We start from the raw sequence: 17,196 nt of genomic DNA, 5'->3' as shown, positions 1-17,196 counted from the left end.
TCACTGGTATGAGCGCACTTGTGCTAGGAGAAGCCTGGAACAACAGCAGAGCAGCCTTTGGTTGCTACACTGGGAGCAGTGGCCTCTCGTGGCCGCAGGCAAGAATTGCAAACAAAACATCGATTTTGGTTCAGCCACTCCAGGACACAACATGGGGACCCAGGACAGAGGCCAAAATCTGTTCTGCTCAAAATGAGACTGCTGGCCAATCTGCTGCCCTCCCCTCTTCACCTCCTATCTTGTTAGCCTATGCACCCAGTACTTTCATAGCCCTCACTGCCATGGTGTCCAAGAGCCCCTGCTCTCCCATACCTCCCTCCTGCTGCTGCAGTGTCCAGAGGGCAGGGCTCAGGGTCACGATGCTCCACAGGAAAGGTGGTGGGTGATGCGGGGCTGAGAGCTTGTAGCTTTGAGGAGGGGGAGCTGATGCACTAAGTCTCTATATAGGCTACAGCACAGTGGCTGTGACCCAGTTGCACCCTGCCCTCACTGCTCAGCTGACCCATGTTAGAGTAGAGCACTTTGAACCTGATTAAGCATCATGATTAGACTCAGCTATTAGGCCTGAGAGTAAGAATGGCCCAGCCGTTAGGATGCTAGTCTCCCACTTGGAAGACCCAAGTTTAGTTCCTTGTTCGGCCACAAATTTCCTGTGTGACCTTGGGCCAGCCTCTAATTCCTCCGTGCCAGAAGAACAGGGATAATGGCACTGTCCTACCTCACAGAAGCGTGTGAGGAGAAATATGTTGAAGCATGTGAGGTGCTCAGTTACTACAGAAGTGGGCCCCCCTTCAATATCTAGAGGGAAGGACCCTGGTACAAACAATTCTAAATGCAGTTTTTTTGGCAGCACAAAACCCCACCCATGATCTGCCTGGCAGATGCTATGGTTTCATTTACCTCCATGTGCCGCTCCAGTTCTTGGAGAAGGGTGACATATTTATCCAGTCTCATGAAGGGTTTGCTGAGGCTTGTTGTTAGGATCAAAATCCCTGGGTTGGATGCGCCCTGGTTCTCCATAAACTTCTCCAGTTCATCACTATAAACAGAGATAAGGAAAGTTCACCAGCCTCTAAGGGCCATGTTTTACTAATGCCTTCACTGTCCAAATAATGGTGGCCCAGTTCTGAGCTACACTCCATTGCAAAAGAAATCCAGCTTCTTCTACATTTGCCAGCTGATGCAAACACAGTGGGCCAGGCCAGGCTGGGGTTTTGGCAGATCAAGGCCACTGGTCCCCAAGGAGAGATTGGGGAGGAGAGGGGGGGAGCATCGTGCTCTTGGAAAACCCTGGTGCTCAGCAGGCGTGTGCATTCTGTGCAACCACCTCCCCACACTAGTGCACTAGGCCAGCTCACCAGGGGTAGGAAACCAAGGTCCCCTAGGGTGACCTGAACCCCAGGAACACTAGGAAGGAGCAGTACCTGTGCTCCCTCCCACTGCAGCTGACCCTCACATGGCCTCGTCCCCAGTGAGAGATGGCTCCTAGCACCCTTCCCCCACCCCCACATACCTATGCCAGGACCCAGACACAACACAGGCCCAATGTACAGTTCCGGAAAACACATTTGTAATGACAATTGCTCATGTTAGATGGCAAGTAGGGACCATTGTTACTAGCTGCTGTAGAGTAGGCATGCCAAGTACTTCCAGGGCTCTGCCTATCACCACTAGGCCTCTCTCCTGTGGTGTGAGGTATGGGCACCCTGGATCCACTTGCTGCTGAGTGTTTGAACAACCCACTGGGAATAGTAAGCAGGGTTTTCCTTCTAGAGAACACACTTGATAGAGATCACTAAGTTACCAGTAACCACTGCTGGAAGACTGTGTTCACAATTCAAGAACAATGTTGCTAAATTGGAGAGGGTTCAAAGAAGAGTCAAAGAATGATTAAAGGATTAAAAAGCACACCTTACAGTGACAGACTTAAAGAGCTCTGTCTATTTAGCTGAACAAAGAGAGGTTGAGGAGTGACTTAATTACAGTCTATAAGTACCTCCGTAGGAAACAAATATTTAAAAATGGCCTCTTCAATCAAGCAGCGAAAGGGCTAACACAATTTAGTGGACACAATCCAATCTAACACAATCCAATGCCTGGAAGTTGAAGCTAGAAAAATTCAGACTGAAAATAAAGTGTAAATTTTACCCAGTGAGGGTAACTAACCATTGGAAGTTGTTCCAAGGGTCGTGGTGGATTCTCCATCACTGGCCATTTTAAAAGCATGACTGGACGGTTTTCTAAAAGCTCTGCTCTAGGGATTGTTTTGGGGAAGTCCTATGATCTGTGTTTTACAGAAGATCAGACTGGATGATCACAATGGTCTGTTTTGGCCTTGGAACCTATTAAACATGCACAACATGCTCAGCTTTGGCTCATAACACTTCGGAGAGCACGTTTTGTGTGTACCAGCATATTCACCAAAACAGATCAGTTAGATGCGCATTTTAAACATTCTCTGGCTAATGAACTGAATGAAGGAGTCACTGACAATAGCCATGACTGTAATTAAGCTAAATTACAATCAAATGTGTTACAAGAGAAACATTCGCAAAAAGAAAAGGAGTACTTGTGGCACCTTAGAGACTAACAAATTTATTAGAGCATAAGCTTTCATGAGCTACAGCTCACTTCATCAGATGCATTGTAAAGGCCTCCATTTTAAAAATGCATGAACTCAGACCCTGGGATGAGGTCACTGCTTTCACAGATGTGTGTAGGAGAGCTAAGCAAGCACTGGAGGGAACAGAGCAATAGCTTGTCAGCTCAGAGGACTCTCTTAGCTCTGAGTTTACAGCGTAAAGCTAAGGCACATGCAGGTGTCTGTCCAGGAGTCACACTGTGAATGAGAATGTTGCCATGATTAGTGCAATAATGTACAGAACTGCACGGCCTTTGTTTCAAGCCTCTTCACGCCGTATTTGGGGCCCGATCCTGAGAGGTGTTGAGCATCCACAAGTAAGTGAATGCAAGTTGAAGGTGTTTGAACCTCACATGATCAGACCCCTGATGTCACCATGTCAGAGTTATGTGGGACGTTTGTGTGTTCTTGCAGGGAAGCAGGTGAGCACAGGTTGATCTGCACGGTGGCAGGTTCCTCTGCACACACACAGGGTCTTTGGAAAGACTCCGTGCAATCATGTTGCCTTTGGATCCTGTTGTCGAGATGCCAGGCAAAGGCCCTGGCTGGACTTGCCATTATTAAAAAACGGATGGTTTGCTCTTTCGACACGAGCCATTCCTGACCTGTGTTGGGTTAGCACGTTAACAGCGGAAGGGTGGTTAGCACAATACGTGAGGTACAGAGATCGGAACTGTGGCATCAGGTTCATAAAACAGCCTCCCACTCTCTGCTGGTTCTCGGGAAGCCTGCAAATATAAGCAGCAACATCTTCAGAGCATGTCATTGAAACAAGAGTTAATGAGCCAGGTCCTCAGACATGACAAAGCAACAGTGAAATGGACCCACTGTATTTCATAACCAGCTGCCAATGCTAGCTGTGGTAGAAATTCAGCTATGTAGAGCAGTGGTTCTCAACCAGGGGTACATATACCCCTAGGAGTGCGCAGAGGTCTTCCAGGGGGTATCTCAACTCATCTAGATATTTCCCCTAGTTTTACAACAGGCTACATAAAAAGCACTAGCAAAGTCAGTACAAACTAAAATTTCATACAGACAACGACTTGTTTATTCAGCTCTATATACTATACACTGAAATGTAAGTACAATATTTATATTCCAATTGGTTTATTTTATAATTATATGATAAAAATGAGAAAGTCAGCAATTTTTCAGTAACAGTGTGCTGTGACACTTTTGTATTTTTGTCTGATTTTGTAAACAAGTAGTTTTTTAAGTGAGGTGAAACTTGGGGGTACGCAAGACAAACCAGACTCCTGAAAGAGGTACAGTCATCTGGAAAGGTTCAGAGCCACTGATGTAGAGTGTTTAGCTCACCCTAAGACAGAACACACTTCGAGCCTTTCAGTGACAGCTCTAACTCAGAATTCTAGCTGGGGCGCTGTAACTTTAGCTGGTCAAACACTCCATAGATGAGGACACACTTGGAAGTGCCTCTCAGGTCTCTGCTGTGGCTGCTTAATGATGTATGAGTGTCCTCTCTGACATCTCTGGCCTGTTGCTTTGGGGCAAAGGAGCCTCTGTCCTGCATGGCTCCTTCCCTCAAAAGCTCTGTGCAGTGCTTGAATAGGAGATGAGAGAGAGAAAGGAAGCCCAGAGTCTGAAATTATTCTGCTATTTTGCCCAGCTTCCCCACACTGCTATCCTGTTAGTCAGTTTTCTTTTTCTCTTTTCAGTAAGAGGGATGAGACAGAACTATCCATTTCTCCCAGTTCTAGTCCAGGCTCTGCTCTGATCATATTGACAGCTGGGGATGGTACATTCACTTGGGATAAAAGGAAAAGATTTACGTTGATGCTGTTCAAAAAGGCTTATGAGAGTTAAACACTCAGTTCCCTCTGACTTCCAATGGGACTGGGCAACGGTCTTCTAAAGGCAAACGCCAGTCTTAACTTTCTGTTTCTAAGCAGGGCAGTTCAGAAGACACCTCAGAGGTACACGCATCACTATTTTTATTGCCTTCTCTTACCCTCTAAGCACTGATGACAGCCTTCTCTAGCTCCTCCTATTTTCTTCTATATTAAAACAAATGTGCAGACAATAGCTAGGAGCAAAGTTAATAAATAGGCCTTTGTATTATTTTTAACCACAGATTAGTAACTCATCACCCTTAATTGCAATGAGAGATGCTTACTTTGCACATTCTTCCAAGGCTTGATTCAGTGTTTGCTGAAACGAACATATTTCCTCAACATTTCCCAGTAAAGATGCAATATCCACCACACTTAGCCTGAAAGAATTAAAATACTGAAACAGTACTTGATAGGTACTTTGGAATGGTTCAAACAAATATCTTATTTAAAAAAAAAACAAAAACAAAAAAAAACTGAGAACATCTCCAAATAACCTGTTCAAAATATAGGAGATTTGAAGTATTTGTTCCAACAGAAACATGAATTAATGTAATGAAATACAAAACCAAAATTCATGATACACAAATAATACCTTATAGAAGATGTTTGCTATCAAGGATAAACTGAATTGTATTTTAATCACGTAATCGTCTCACATTGTTTAATTGTCCTCATTGATATAGACAGGATTTCTTCTGGAGGCAGAGAAGGAGGATGTAAACACAGAGATATGGGCAGAATAGTATTCATAGGCAGGCCAACCCTGGCTCATGTTACAAGATCGGAGCTTTAGATTGTGACCTCTTCCAGGGACAGACTTTGTACAGCATCTGGCATTTAGGACCTATTGCATACAAATTACAGTGACCACCTCTGTGCTCCCTGCACTTCCTGTTAGTCTTCCCATCATCATCTCAGCACCCTCAGCATCATCGTCATTACAGCCTTATTTCCCTTTGTGCTCTCTACAGTTCTGTGATCAATCAGACTTCTAGATAGATTGCTACAGCAAGACGAGAAAGTCACATCACCTAGCGTTGTGCCCCTGGATCCCATGACAAGAACTGTGACTAAGAAGGCCAACATGCATCCTGTGGGGAAGAAAGGCTGGGGTCTTGAGACTTTTCCATTGCTGAATTTATCCACACAAATATTTTGAAAGGTTTGAGGGAATCTGGACACCGTGTGACTTAAAAAACAGAAGCTTTGTCCCCACAGAAAATATGAAGGGCTTGAGATTCTGCCCTCAGATCTTTCCAAACTGGAAAAAGTCTCTGTGTTTAACCTCTGCGCTTGTAACCTATTGGAGTTCTACGTTCTCCTCACAGTCTGCTGCACCAGAATCCAGAGAAACCGCTACTCCACGTTTACAGCTGCACAACTTCTAAAGAGGGGGTGGCTGGCTCTATGAGATGCAATCATCCAAGCATGCATGTTGTGCTATTTATGCTGCTCCCTAGGACAGATAACTATAAAGTCAATGCAGTGAGCATCAGAGACAGGTTACTGAAACGGGAATAATTTATGCACATTGAGCCTATTGATGTGTAGGCAACAGAGAGATATCTACATGCCATTGCTTGGAGAAATGAAAGACAAAGGTTTGACAAAATCCTATGTTTGTGACTGGAATCTGAAATTCAGACCAGCTTTTCTCATGATAGTGATGGAAAACATTTTGGACTATGTCTTATTTCTGCACCTAGACCCTGACAATGACCCTCAATTGTCCATACATCACTTTGGCTATCAATAACTGCAGGATGATGTGTAGAGAACAAGAAAACACTTCAAGCAGATCAATGTACAGAGGGCAGGGGAATGCTTACTAGTTAGCAAGTTTAGAACAAACAAGAGCCAGACTAACCATCATTAAAGCAATTTCTAGATCATAGCCCGGTCTAAATAACGTCCCCTGAAGGAATGACTGGGAGGTCCCACTTGAAGATGAGCAGGCAAAATAAGGCACACTGGAGGGGAATACACATAAAAGAACAATTCCATGTATGAGCCTGTAGTGATCATGTCAATCAAAATTGCATATTTAATAACCCATCACACCATCAGATGTCTATGCAAAAATACAGGAAAAGGAAGCGCCAGAAGCTTTGTTTTCCTGATCACAGAGATATTCTGATGTTTTGCATGAGTGCCTTTAAAGAGCAGAAATGGTCCCTAAACATTCAAAAGTGAAAAGGCTTTGAAGTGTTCTGTTATTACTGACTGACTTGGGTCTTACTTGTCATAGGATTGGAGGGGTCTCAAGTAAGTTCCCAGAAGTGACTGTAGTTCCTTAGCATAGTCACGTTCTGTTTCCAGAATACTTTGCAGTACCTAGAGTGAGAGACAGAACAAAGAGCAGATCTCAGCACTAATGACTAGGTGCATGACTACAACATCAGCTTCCAACAACAGAGCAACCTGGAAACATATTTTAAATCCACCTCTGACTTATTAATGCCTGAAGAATATTGCTAATGCAAGACAGAAACTGTATAAACCAGGCACGAGGTTTCAAATGACAGATTTGATCTCATGAGGTGCAGAGTGTCCCAGGAAAGCGGTAAGAATAAGCCTTAGAAGCTGCTCCTTCTCGACTTCTCTTTTATGCTATTGGAACATAATGCAAATGCACATGCAGATTAGGTATTTGCCCCCACAAAAGGCGATTTGCATGCACAAGTGGCTATTTGAGTATGACAGTACTGATTGTGGAAGCATGAAGGCACAGTAACTACACACAAATCACATGCAACTGGACTAGTGCTAGATCGAAACAGTTTAACTGCAAGAGTAGACAGGACGAAAGCCAGTTCCACACTGTTTCAGCCCAGACCACAGCTCAGTCATCACTTGATGAAAGAGCAGTGAAGTTGGTTCATGCCTCGCCTGCCTACCTCGGCAGTTAATCTCTTTTCTCACTGGTGCAGCAAGACCCACTGCAGTCACCCTTTGTCTGCGAACAGCAGCTTTCTTACTGTAGATCAAGCTCTAGAGACAGAGGAGGCTGTTCCTAGTCCAGGTTTCAGCATCTGGACATATGCTGTTTCAGCTGGCTTGTACAAAATATATTTAACTGACAAATGCATTTACCCTCCGCCACACCAGCCTGTATGTCCAAATGCAGACATTTTAACTCTCTCTTATGCCATGGGGCAATGCTTTTTTACCTCTCAGTTTAATTTGCCTTGTTCCACCACAAACCTTCTGACTTATATGAAGGTACATTATTTACATCAGAAATAATAAAATGGAAGAAAAGCAAATTATTTTTTTTAAATACCAATCTCGCAACTTATTAAACTTCCATCTTCGCTCTTCTATCTGGGCTCTCTATTTTGAGTCTCTCTCTCACATACTGTAGCATCTTATATGTGTAGTTTATCATCTCGATAGCCAAGTAGATATCTTGAACCAGTGCAGTCTCAATAGTTAAATTTAAACACAAACTGCCAGATCCTCAACTGGCAGAAATTAAATGATCTCCAAGGACTTCAGCGAAGCTGCGACAATTTATATCAGCTGAGGATCTGGTCCAAAGGATAAATATAATACTCTGCTTATTAAAACATAAAATCAGTGCTTTAAAACTTACCACAGTATAATAATTCTTTGTAAGTTGAGGGCTTTCATGTCCTTTTAATGCTTTGGGAGAGAGTGGTTTATCTGAACAAAAAAAACCAACAACAACAAAAAACCCTGTAAATTATAAAGCAGAACTGCCATCATCCTATCAGAAAAATCCACATCTGTATCTTGTCCAGCAGACTGCAAAAAGTCACAGAAAAAAGAGATGCCCAATTGCAGGGGGGTTTTAATGAAACCTGAAACAAAGTGAATGCATGCCTGAAACTGACAGATCTGCAAATCTGGACAGAACTGCAATACAGCCATCCTATGATATTTACAAGTTTTTCTGAAATAACTGGCAACCCTGCAACAGCTGGGGGGGGGTTGCGGCAGGGGTTTTGCTTTAGCCAATCTGCAGAATTCAGACTTTATACACTCCTAACTGCGGACTTCTGGGTTTCTGGGCTTTGCTGTGGACCCATCTCTAATTCATGATTTATTGAAACACACCCTAATAATAAGTTGCAAGTTGAGGTCCAACCCTCCAGTCCTTTGAAGGGCAAAATCCTCACTGAAATTAAGGGAGTTTTGAGTGAATAAGGAACAGACCAAAGCTGAAAGGCTCAAAGTTCAACCTACAGTACATCTTTCTCTTACTCCATTTGCTAAGATGACTCACAGTTGCCCCTTTTATCTATTTGGTCTGTCCCCTCCCCCCGCATTCCCCCTCCCCCATCATTGTTGCACTGTTCTTTCCCAAGGAAAAGCTAACCATGCCAACAACACGCAGTGACAAATCACTGTGGGTTCACAAGGAAGAGAACAATACCTCTGCCTTAAGCTGCTCTTAACTTTAAGGGCCTAAGAAATCACATTATGACTGTGCAATTCATGGTAATTACCAGGAGGCGTTTCCATTTTGGGCGTTGTTTCCTCTGTCTAGAAGAACAGGTTTGATGGTATGCCCTGCTCCTCCACCTGTACAGGTAATCAGCCCATACATGGGCTGCCCACGGGCTCATTCCTGCATTCCTTTGGTGTACCAAACTCCCTTTGGTGTTAGTGGGAGCTCTGAACATGTAGGAAGAGCTTGAGAGTTGCCAGGCAGAATAGACAGTGGTATTTTGTCCTGTGTGTGCTCTTCTTGCAACCTCCAAAGCACACTCTCGGTCACACAGACAATGGGGGAAAAGCTGAAGTTGACAAACTGAGCATATTTCAGACTGCAGCTTGTTGTATTTTCTATTTATTGCCCTTGCAGCATTTCCTGTCTCCTCCACAGAGGGTCCCTGTGCATCACTTAAAGCACTTGATGATGCTTTACTCCACACCAGTAGATATTATGGTCCAAAAAATACACTGAGGATACAGTGCAAGTGCAAATAGCATCATGTGACTGCAGCACTGAAAAAAGGCAGAGCGACTCTATGCAGATGCAATCAAGCTGCAATGGTAACTGAATCTATGAGAGTTAATGTCAGTGTTCTAACACCGTTATTTAGAGACTAATTATAACTGTCCTGTTATTTAGAGACTTTAATTATAAACCTGCAACAAATTTATCTACAGCCTCTATTAACTTGACCTAGGGGGCTTTGGTTCAGGCCCTTTCTGAACTTTAACTTGCTTTAGGCCCTGAGGGCTCTTGGAGATAGGGGTGCGTGTGTATGTACTGGCTTTTTCCCTCGGGATACCAGAGTCCATGTCTTGGCAGATGTCACAGGTAAAGAACTCAGGCCATCCCCTTCTGTGCAAACTGCAAACCCACCATGAAGCCTGGCACATCGAGCAGTTCCTGCATGACACTGGAGTGTCTGTGCAGGGTCAGCCCTGCGAAGTGTTAGCAAAGCAGCAGCCACAGGGCCTGCCCATAGGTGCTGGAACTACGGGTGCTGGGGGCGCTACTGCACCCCCTGGGCTGAAATGGTTTCCATCATGTACAGGGTTTACAATTTGATTCATTGGCTCTCAGCACCTCCACTATACAAATTGTTCCATCATCCCTGGGCCTGTCAAAACTCGGCTATTGTCAAGCCTGTGCAGAGGGCCAGCACAAGGCCCATCTATCCCCAAAATAGGGAAAAAATCCATGGCAACAGCCGGTGCTCACCTCCGAAATTCTGACCACAAATGGCCTGGTTCAGCTCCACTGAAGTCAATGGGAAGACTCCAGCTGACTTAATGAGAGTTGGATCAGGCAGGTGCCTAAATATGGATCTAAGGGCCTAAATTTAATATCGCACCTTCGAAAACTTTCCCCACTATTTAAAAATCTGCTGAAACCAGATTCCAAAACTCAGCGCACAAGGCGGGAAGGCAGCTCCCTGAAACCACCCCCACCTCCACTCAAATGTCACCAGCCAGTCTGGCAAACAGGTAACTGCTTCCTGCTTGACAGCCCAAACCTGCCCACTCCTCCATATGCCTGGAGGCCCTTGACAAAACACAGCCAATCTCTTCTGCATGCCCATCTTTGGAAGGGCTCCTGGCATAACCACATGAACCAGGGTGCAGGGAATGGGTGGTGTCAGGAGGCAGGGTAAGGTTACAGGTTCAGCAGCTATGTGGATTCTCTAGTCCAGGGGTCGGCAACTTTTGAGAAGTGGTGTGCCAAGTTTTCATTAATTTAAGGTTTGCATGCCAGTAATAAATTTTACATTTGCAGGGCTCCCCGACGGAACCCCAGGGGACAGCGGCTGGAATCCCAGACCGGTAGAGCGGGCAGCAGATGGAATCCCAGACTGGCAGCGGGCTGAAGCCTTGCTCAACCCGCTGCCAGCCTGGATGGACAGAACCCCGGGCTGGCAGCGGGCTGAGTGGGACCGGCGACCGGGACTCCAGCTGGCAGGGGCCGGCGGACAGAACCCCAAACTGGCAGTGGGCTGAGCAGCTTAGCGCGCTGCCGGTCTGGGGTTCTGTCTGCCGCCCGCGCTGCCGGTCTGGGGTCCCGGCCGCTGGCCCCGCTCATCCCACTGCTGGCCTGGATGGATGGAACTCCGGGCTAGCAGTGGCTGAGTGGGGCCGGCAGACAGAACCCCAGACCGGCAGCACGCTGAGCCGCTCAGCCCGCTGCCAGTCTGGGGTTCCATCCACTGGCCCCTGCAAGCTGGGGTCCCGGCCGCCAGCACCGCCCAGCCTGTTGCTGGCCCGGGGTTCTGTCCATCCAGGCTGACAGAGGGCTGAGCGGGACCGGTGGCCAGGACCCTGGCTGGCATTAGAGTGCCACTAAAAATCAGCTCATGTGCTGCCTTTGGCAAGCATGCCGCAGGTTGAAGACCCTGGTCTAGTCCATCTCCACCTCCAGATATGTGGTGGGGCAGGGGCTAGAGCTGGCAAATAGGCTACTTATCAATGCTGCTCTTGCCCTGCATCCTTTGCCCAGTGAATCCTTACTTGAGCTGGATGCTACAGAGAGGACTGGAGGCTAACAGATTCACAGATCAAAAGGCTGTCATGCTCCTCTTGAGCTCACTGGAAGATCTGAGATTAGCTCCAGTGAGGCCCCTTTCTCTTACTTTATGAAACCTTCATTTTTCTGCTTCATGTGACTGACATTTGTTTCGTCGTCTCCCCTGGGCCCTCCCCCTGCCCAGCTTTCCCTGATAGACTCATTCTTTGAAAAACTTGCAGCAGCAAGTCTCAGAGTCTTGGTCAACTGACTTGGGCTCACACTACCCAGCTAAAACCAGCAGTGTAGACGTTTCCGCTCAACTGGAGCCTGGCTCTAAGACCCAGCCAGGAGGGTGGGTCTCAGAGCCCAGGCAGGAATATTTACCCTTCTAGTGTTAGCCCCATTGTACAAGCCCGACTCAATTGACCCAGACTCTGAGACTCGCTGCCGCGGGGGATGGAGGAGGTTGCAGTGGAGACGGACCCTACAACCCTGTAAAGTCTTGGTGCAGCTGTTATGTTTTCCTTATACAAAGGGAAATGGTGGAAGTACTGATCTTATGGCCATGTTTATATTGCTGCTTGTAACTTCGCTTGTATCTAAGTGATGTGTTCTATGTATCACTACTTGCACCAGGAATGAAATAAACTCATAGATACACTGAGGCAGTGTGGGCTAGTGAACCAGGCACTGGAATGGGAATAAGGAGCCCTATTTCCAGCTCTGCCATTGACCTACTGGGTGACTTTAGGCAAATCACTTCCTCGCTCAGTGCCTCAGTTTCCCCCCCACACCCACTCCGTCTATTTACATTGTAAGCTCTTCAGGGCAGGGACTGTCTCTAACTATACCTATGTCCAGAGCCTCCCTAGCACAATAATATACTGATCTTGGTTAGGGCTTCCAGACCCTGCTGTAATAAATAATAATAATTAAAAGGTAAAACTTTGTTTTCAAAAATACAACATTCATCATCACAAAGTGGCTCCAAAAGCATAACATCTAACATGGGGAGCTCTATTTAAATGGAACTGGAACCACAAGAGGGCAGTTAACCAGGATGATGTCTGATGTCATGACTGTTACATAGATTTCTGAAAATTTACAGGTTTCAGAGTGGTAGCTGTGTTAGTCTGTCTCAGCAAAAAGAACAGGAGTACTTGTGGCACCTTAGAGACTAACACATTTATTTAAGCATAAGCTTTCATGGGCTAAAACCCACTTCATCGGATGCATGCCCCGATTAAGTGGGTTTTAGCCCACGAAAGCTTATGCTCAAATTAATTTGTTAGTCTCTAAGGTGCCACAAGTACTTCTCGTTCTTTTTGAAAATTTACAGGAAATTCAAGGCAAAACTGAAAGGAGTTAAAATTTCATCAGGCAGGTTCTCTTCTCTTATGCTGCCTGCAGCTGAAGATGCATCTAGATAAAGCATACTGTGTGAAATCAGCCAGAGCTACATATAAACAAAGGAATCATTCCCTATGGCCATGTAGTTATTGCTGGCTTCCACAGTGAAATTCTGAGCATTAATTATACTGCTCCCAGGAATGGCTACATCAGAAGGAAAATATGCACCGGACACATAGAAAGGTCCTCAACAGAAAGCGAGCTCTGTGCTTAGAAACTGGAGAGAGCAACTGGCCCCCACTTAAAACTGAAGGCAAATGCCATGGAGACAACCCAGCATGCTCTTCCCATTTCTAAAGCCATGGAAGCTACTCTGCTCCCACTCTGTGCTGTTGGGGCTCTGCCGTTTCAGACAGGAGTGCAGGGTTGAGGTGGGAAGAAGCTGCAGAGCAAGGCATGCAAAAGGCAGGGCTGTCTCCTTCTATCCCTATTCCTGCCACTATTTCTGGTACAGCACTGGGCACGCTGACACTGCTTAACAAACAACTGCAGTTTCTGGAAGGCGTCAGGGGACAAACTGCATTATGCTGTTATTCAATGAGCCACCGAAGATTTGCTTACCGGCGGACTTGATTTCTTTGACGTAGTTACTGGGGAACCAGCCTGTTTTTCCATTCAATGTACCTTCCCACCAGCCCCCTTCTTCAACTCTGGTGACATAAATAATGTCTCCTTTGTTCACAGATAGCTCATCTTCGTTGGTCTGCTTAAAATTGAACCTGGCCTTTACCACCAACTGATAACTACCATTTTCGACCATCTCCTAAGGAAACAAACATTAAAGAGTATTAGAAACCAATTCAAGGGGTAACCAGAATTATACTAAGGTCATGAGGATACTATTGTTTGCATTTTTATAACAGCAATAATATCACCCCCTTATATAAAACCTTCCATCAGAGGATCTTAATGTCTCTTACAAGCAATAATTAACCTTCACAATAACATGAGAGGCAGATAAGTATTAGTATACTCATTTTGCAGACAAATATGCTGAAGCTCAGAGAAGCCATTTGATTTGCTTAAGATCATATAGCAATCTAGTTGCAGGGCTGGGAATAGAACTTAAACTCTGGTTTCAGAGTAGCAGCTGTGTTAGTCTGTATTCGCAAAAAGAAAAGGAGGACTTGTGGCACCTTAGAGACTAACAAATTTATTTGAGCATAAGCTTTCGTGAGCTTCCGATGAAGCTCCAATGCATCCGATGAAGTGAGCTGTAGCTCACGAAAGCTTATGCTCAAATAAATTTGTTAATCTCTAAGGTGCCACAAGTACTCCTTTTCTTTCAACTTAAACTCTGATTCCAAATCCTCTGCTCTTGTCACTAGAATGTATTCCCTCTTTCTATGATAGATCAATGGTTGTCACTATTATGCTTGATATTAGATTTTAAATCAAGAGTACCACAGGTTTCGACTGCCTCCGTAACACTCTTGAAGTTTTAGATGCTGTTCCGTGTAAATTAGTCTGGGAGCTGCTGGCAGCCGAGCTATGAGATGATAAATGTGAACATGGCCTTTCTGATGGCTGATCTGTTAAAGGAAAAACACAAACTGAAATGTAATCTGTTTTTTACAAAATTGTCTCTATTTCCTCACAACTAAGAGAACAAATAAATGCACAGAACTATACAGTCCCCAAATATTTAGGGGCTCAGAGCAGACAGCTGAATGCTGCAGCGCTTATTTTGATTGGACAAATGCCATTAACCATGTAAATAAATAGTTTAAAATGTGTTACATTTTAGCATGATAAGAGATTATGAGATGTCACCCTCTAATGACTGACAGAAAACTAAAGGAAAAATAAATCCCTACAGACAGCTAATGGAAAGTCTTCCTCTGTTCCAACAGACAGAGCTTGCAGTTTTGGAATTAAGTTCTTGTTCTCTATTCTCAACGCCACCTGCATGAGATGTGGGAGATAAGTGGGTGGCTGGTACTTATGGCTATATTTCATAACCAATAAGTTTACTTGTTTCTACTCTAGCCACTTAAAATATTTGTCAAGTGATAAAAACCTGTTGGTCATTATAGACCTGAGTTACAGTTAACCCAGCGGCATAAGTACTGGAAACAGCTTATACCACTATCAATCCCATGAACTATCCAGTCCCCTGCACAACAGAATTTTCACTTGTATGCTTTCAAGCAGAGAAATCATGTTTCAAGAAATTATAGCTCTCATTAACCCTCTACTACTGTTTCACATTTCCATGTTATCAGAAAAATAATCAGATCATGTGAGTTTCATATGCTGTCATTTGCAAATGAAGCAAAGGCAGATGTTATTTCAAGAAGCTGTAAAGTATAGGGGATTTAAAGACTTTCTGTAGGTACTCTTATTCCATTTAAATATAACATAAGAACGGCCATACTGGGTCAGACCAAAGGTCCATCTAGCCCAGTATCCTGTCTTCCGAATGTGGCCAATTGCCAGGTGCCCCAGAGGGAATGAACAGAACAGGTAATCATCAAGTGATCCATTCCCTGTCGCTCATTCCCAGCTTCTGGCAAACAGAGGCTAGGGACACTAACCCTGCCCATCCTGGCTAATAGCCATCGATTGGATCTATCCTCCATGAATTTATCTAGTTCTTTTTTTAACCCTGTTACAGTCTTGACCTTCACAACATCCTCTGGCAAAGAGTTCCACAGGTTCACTGTGTATTGTGTGAAGAAATACTTCCTTTTGTTTGTTCTAATCCTTCTGCCTATTAACTTCATTTGGTGACCCTCCAGTTCTTGTGTCATGAGAAGGAGTAAATAGCACTTCCTTATTTCCTTTCTCCACACCCGTTATGATTTTATAGACCTCTCATATCCCTCCTTAGACGACTCTTTTCCAAGCTGAAAAGTCCCAGTCTTCTTAATCTCTCCTCATACGGAAGCCATTCCAGACCCATACTCATTTGTGTTTTCTAATTCCAATACATCTTTTTTGAGATGGAGCGACCACATCTGCAGGCAGTATTCAAGATGTGGGTATACCATGGATTTATATAGAGGCAATATGATATTTCTGTCTTATTATCTATCCCTTTCATAATGATTCCCAATATTCTGTTCACTTTTTTCACTGCCGCAGCACATTGAGTGGATGTTTTCAGAGAACTATCCACCATGACTCCTTGAGCGGTAACAGCTAATTTAGACCCCATCATTTTATATGTATAGTTGGGATTATGTTTTCCAATTACTTTGCATTTATCAACATTGAAAGTCATCTGCCATTTTGTTGCCCAGCCACCCAGTTTTGTAGCTCTTCGCAATCTGCCTGGGTCGTTAACTATCTTGAGTAGTTTTGTATCATCTGCAAATATTGCCACCTCACTGTTTACCTCTTTTTCCAGATCATTTAAGGCTTTGGATACACTGGCAACTGAATGACAAAACTTTTGTCTCTCAGGGGTGTGTTTTTTTAACACCTCTGAACAACAAAAGTTTTGCCGACGAAAAGCGCTGGTGTGAACAGCGCTTTGGCGGTAGGAACGCTCTCCTGCCAACAAAGCTACCAATGCTCTTGGAGGGTGGAAGTTTTTTTTGGTGGGAAAGCTCTCTCATGCTGACACACCTCGGCTACACTGCGTACCTTTTAGCAGCACAGCTGTAGCGGCACAGCCGCGTCACTAAGAGCTGCATAGTGTAGACAAAGCCTAAGTGTGTTGCTTTATTGCAACAGGGGAAGATGAACTCCAAATATCAAGCACATTCAGGAAAGGTTGTTGCAAAAGACATTGTTGAAATTAGAAAATAAAGGGCCCAGTCCTGTCCTGTAAGGCACCGGTTGCCCTTAACTCTCATTGTCATTGTGATTCCAAAAGGAACTTCATTTGGAGCTAAAGGAGCTCATCATCTTGGAGGATTGGGAGAATGATTACTCTTAGTCAGGTCTTTTTTCCCCCAGGGATTTTCTGTAATATAATCATACTACTCTTTCTAGACCTGATCCAATAAATGACCATTAAATGGGACTCAATGGCTGTCTTCAGTGGGCACTGGCTCAAGCTCATAGTTATTTAGACTGTAAGGTCTCTGGGGCAGGGACAGTCATTTTGTGCTGTGTTTGTATAGCACCTTGCATAATGGGGTGCTGGTCTGTGACTGGGGCTCCTAGACACTATCACAATACAAATAATAAAATAAATAATGTTTGTGGCAATGGTTAGCACGATTTATGGTCCACTTATCTGTGGCAATGTTCATGAGTAATTCTATCGCTTCTTCTTGACTGAATTCTTTTCCTCACCCCCATGTAATAGGATTGCCTGATGCACACAAAATGAAATCTAATTCTTAGCTCCTTGAATTGTAATGTTGGTAGCAATAACT

At 44.5% G+C, this 17,196-nt stretch overlaps 1 protein-coding gene across 6 annotated transcripts in view; it reads right to left on the bottom strand.

Moving 5' to 3' along the window:
* The window catches only part of ARHGEF6 (Rac/Cdc42 guanine nucleotide exchange factor 6), a 62,629-nt gene that overhangs the window by 28,267 nt on the left and 17,166 nt on the right, over positions 1-17,196 (bottom strand). For all 6 annotated transcript variants that reach the window (XR_006274268.1, XM_038415163.2, XM_038415165.2 and 3 more), the window contains 7 exons: positions 14,270-14,397; positions 13,427-13,628; positions 8,090-8,160; positions 6,734-6,828; positions 4,776-4,871; positions 3,247-3,369; positions 901-1,039 (listed from right to left, as the gene is read on the bottom strand). Coding sequence is in view for 5 of the 6 variants with exons in the window: in XM_038415163.2 (XP_038271091.1) it covers positions 901-1,039; positions 3,247-3,369; positions 4,776-4,871; positions 6,734-6,828; positions 8,090-8,160; positions 13,427-13,628; positions 14,270-14,397 (854 nt within the window). In the remaining variant the exon portion in view is untranslated. The remainder of the gene's footprint in view (positions 1-900; positions 1,040-3,246; positions 3,370-4,775; positions 4,872-6,733; positions 6,829-8,089; positions 8,161-13,426; positions 13,629-14,269; positions 14,398-17,196) is intronic.

The sequence above is a fragment of the Dermochelys coriacea genome, chromosome 9 (assembly GCF_009764565.3).
Source record: "Dermochelys coriacea isolate rDerCor1 chromosome 9, rDerCor1.pri.v4, whole genome shotgun sequence".
Taxonomy (NCBI): domain Eukaryota; kingdom Metazoa; phylum Chordata; order Testudines; family Dermochelyidae; genus Dermochelys; species Dermochelys coriacea.
The sequence above is the reverse complement of the archived record's forward strand: the minus strand, read 5'-3'. Positions and strand labels throughout refer to the sequence as shown.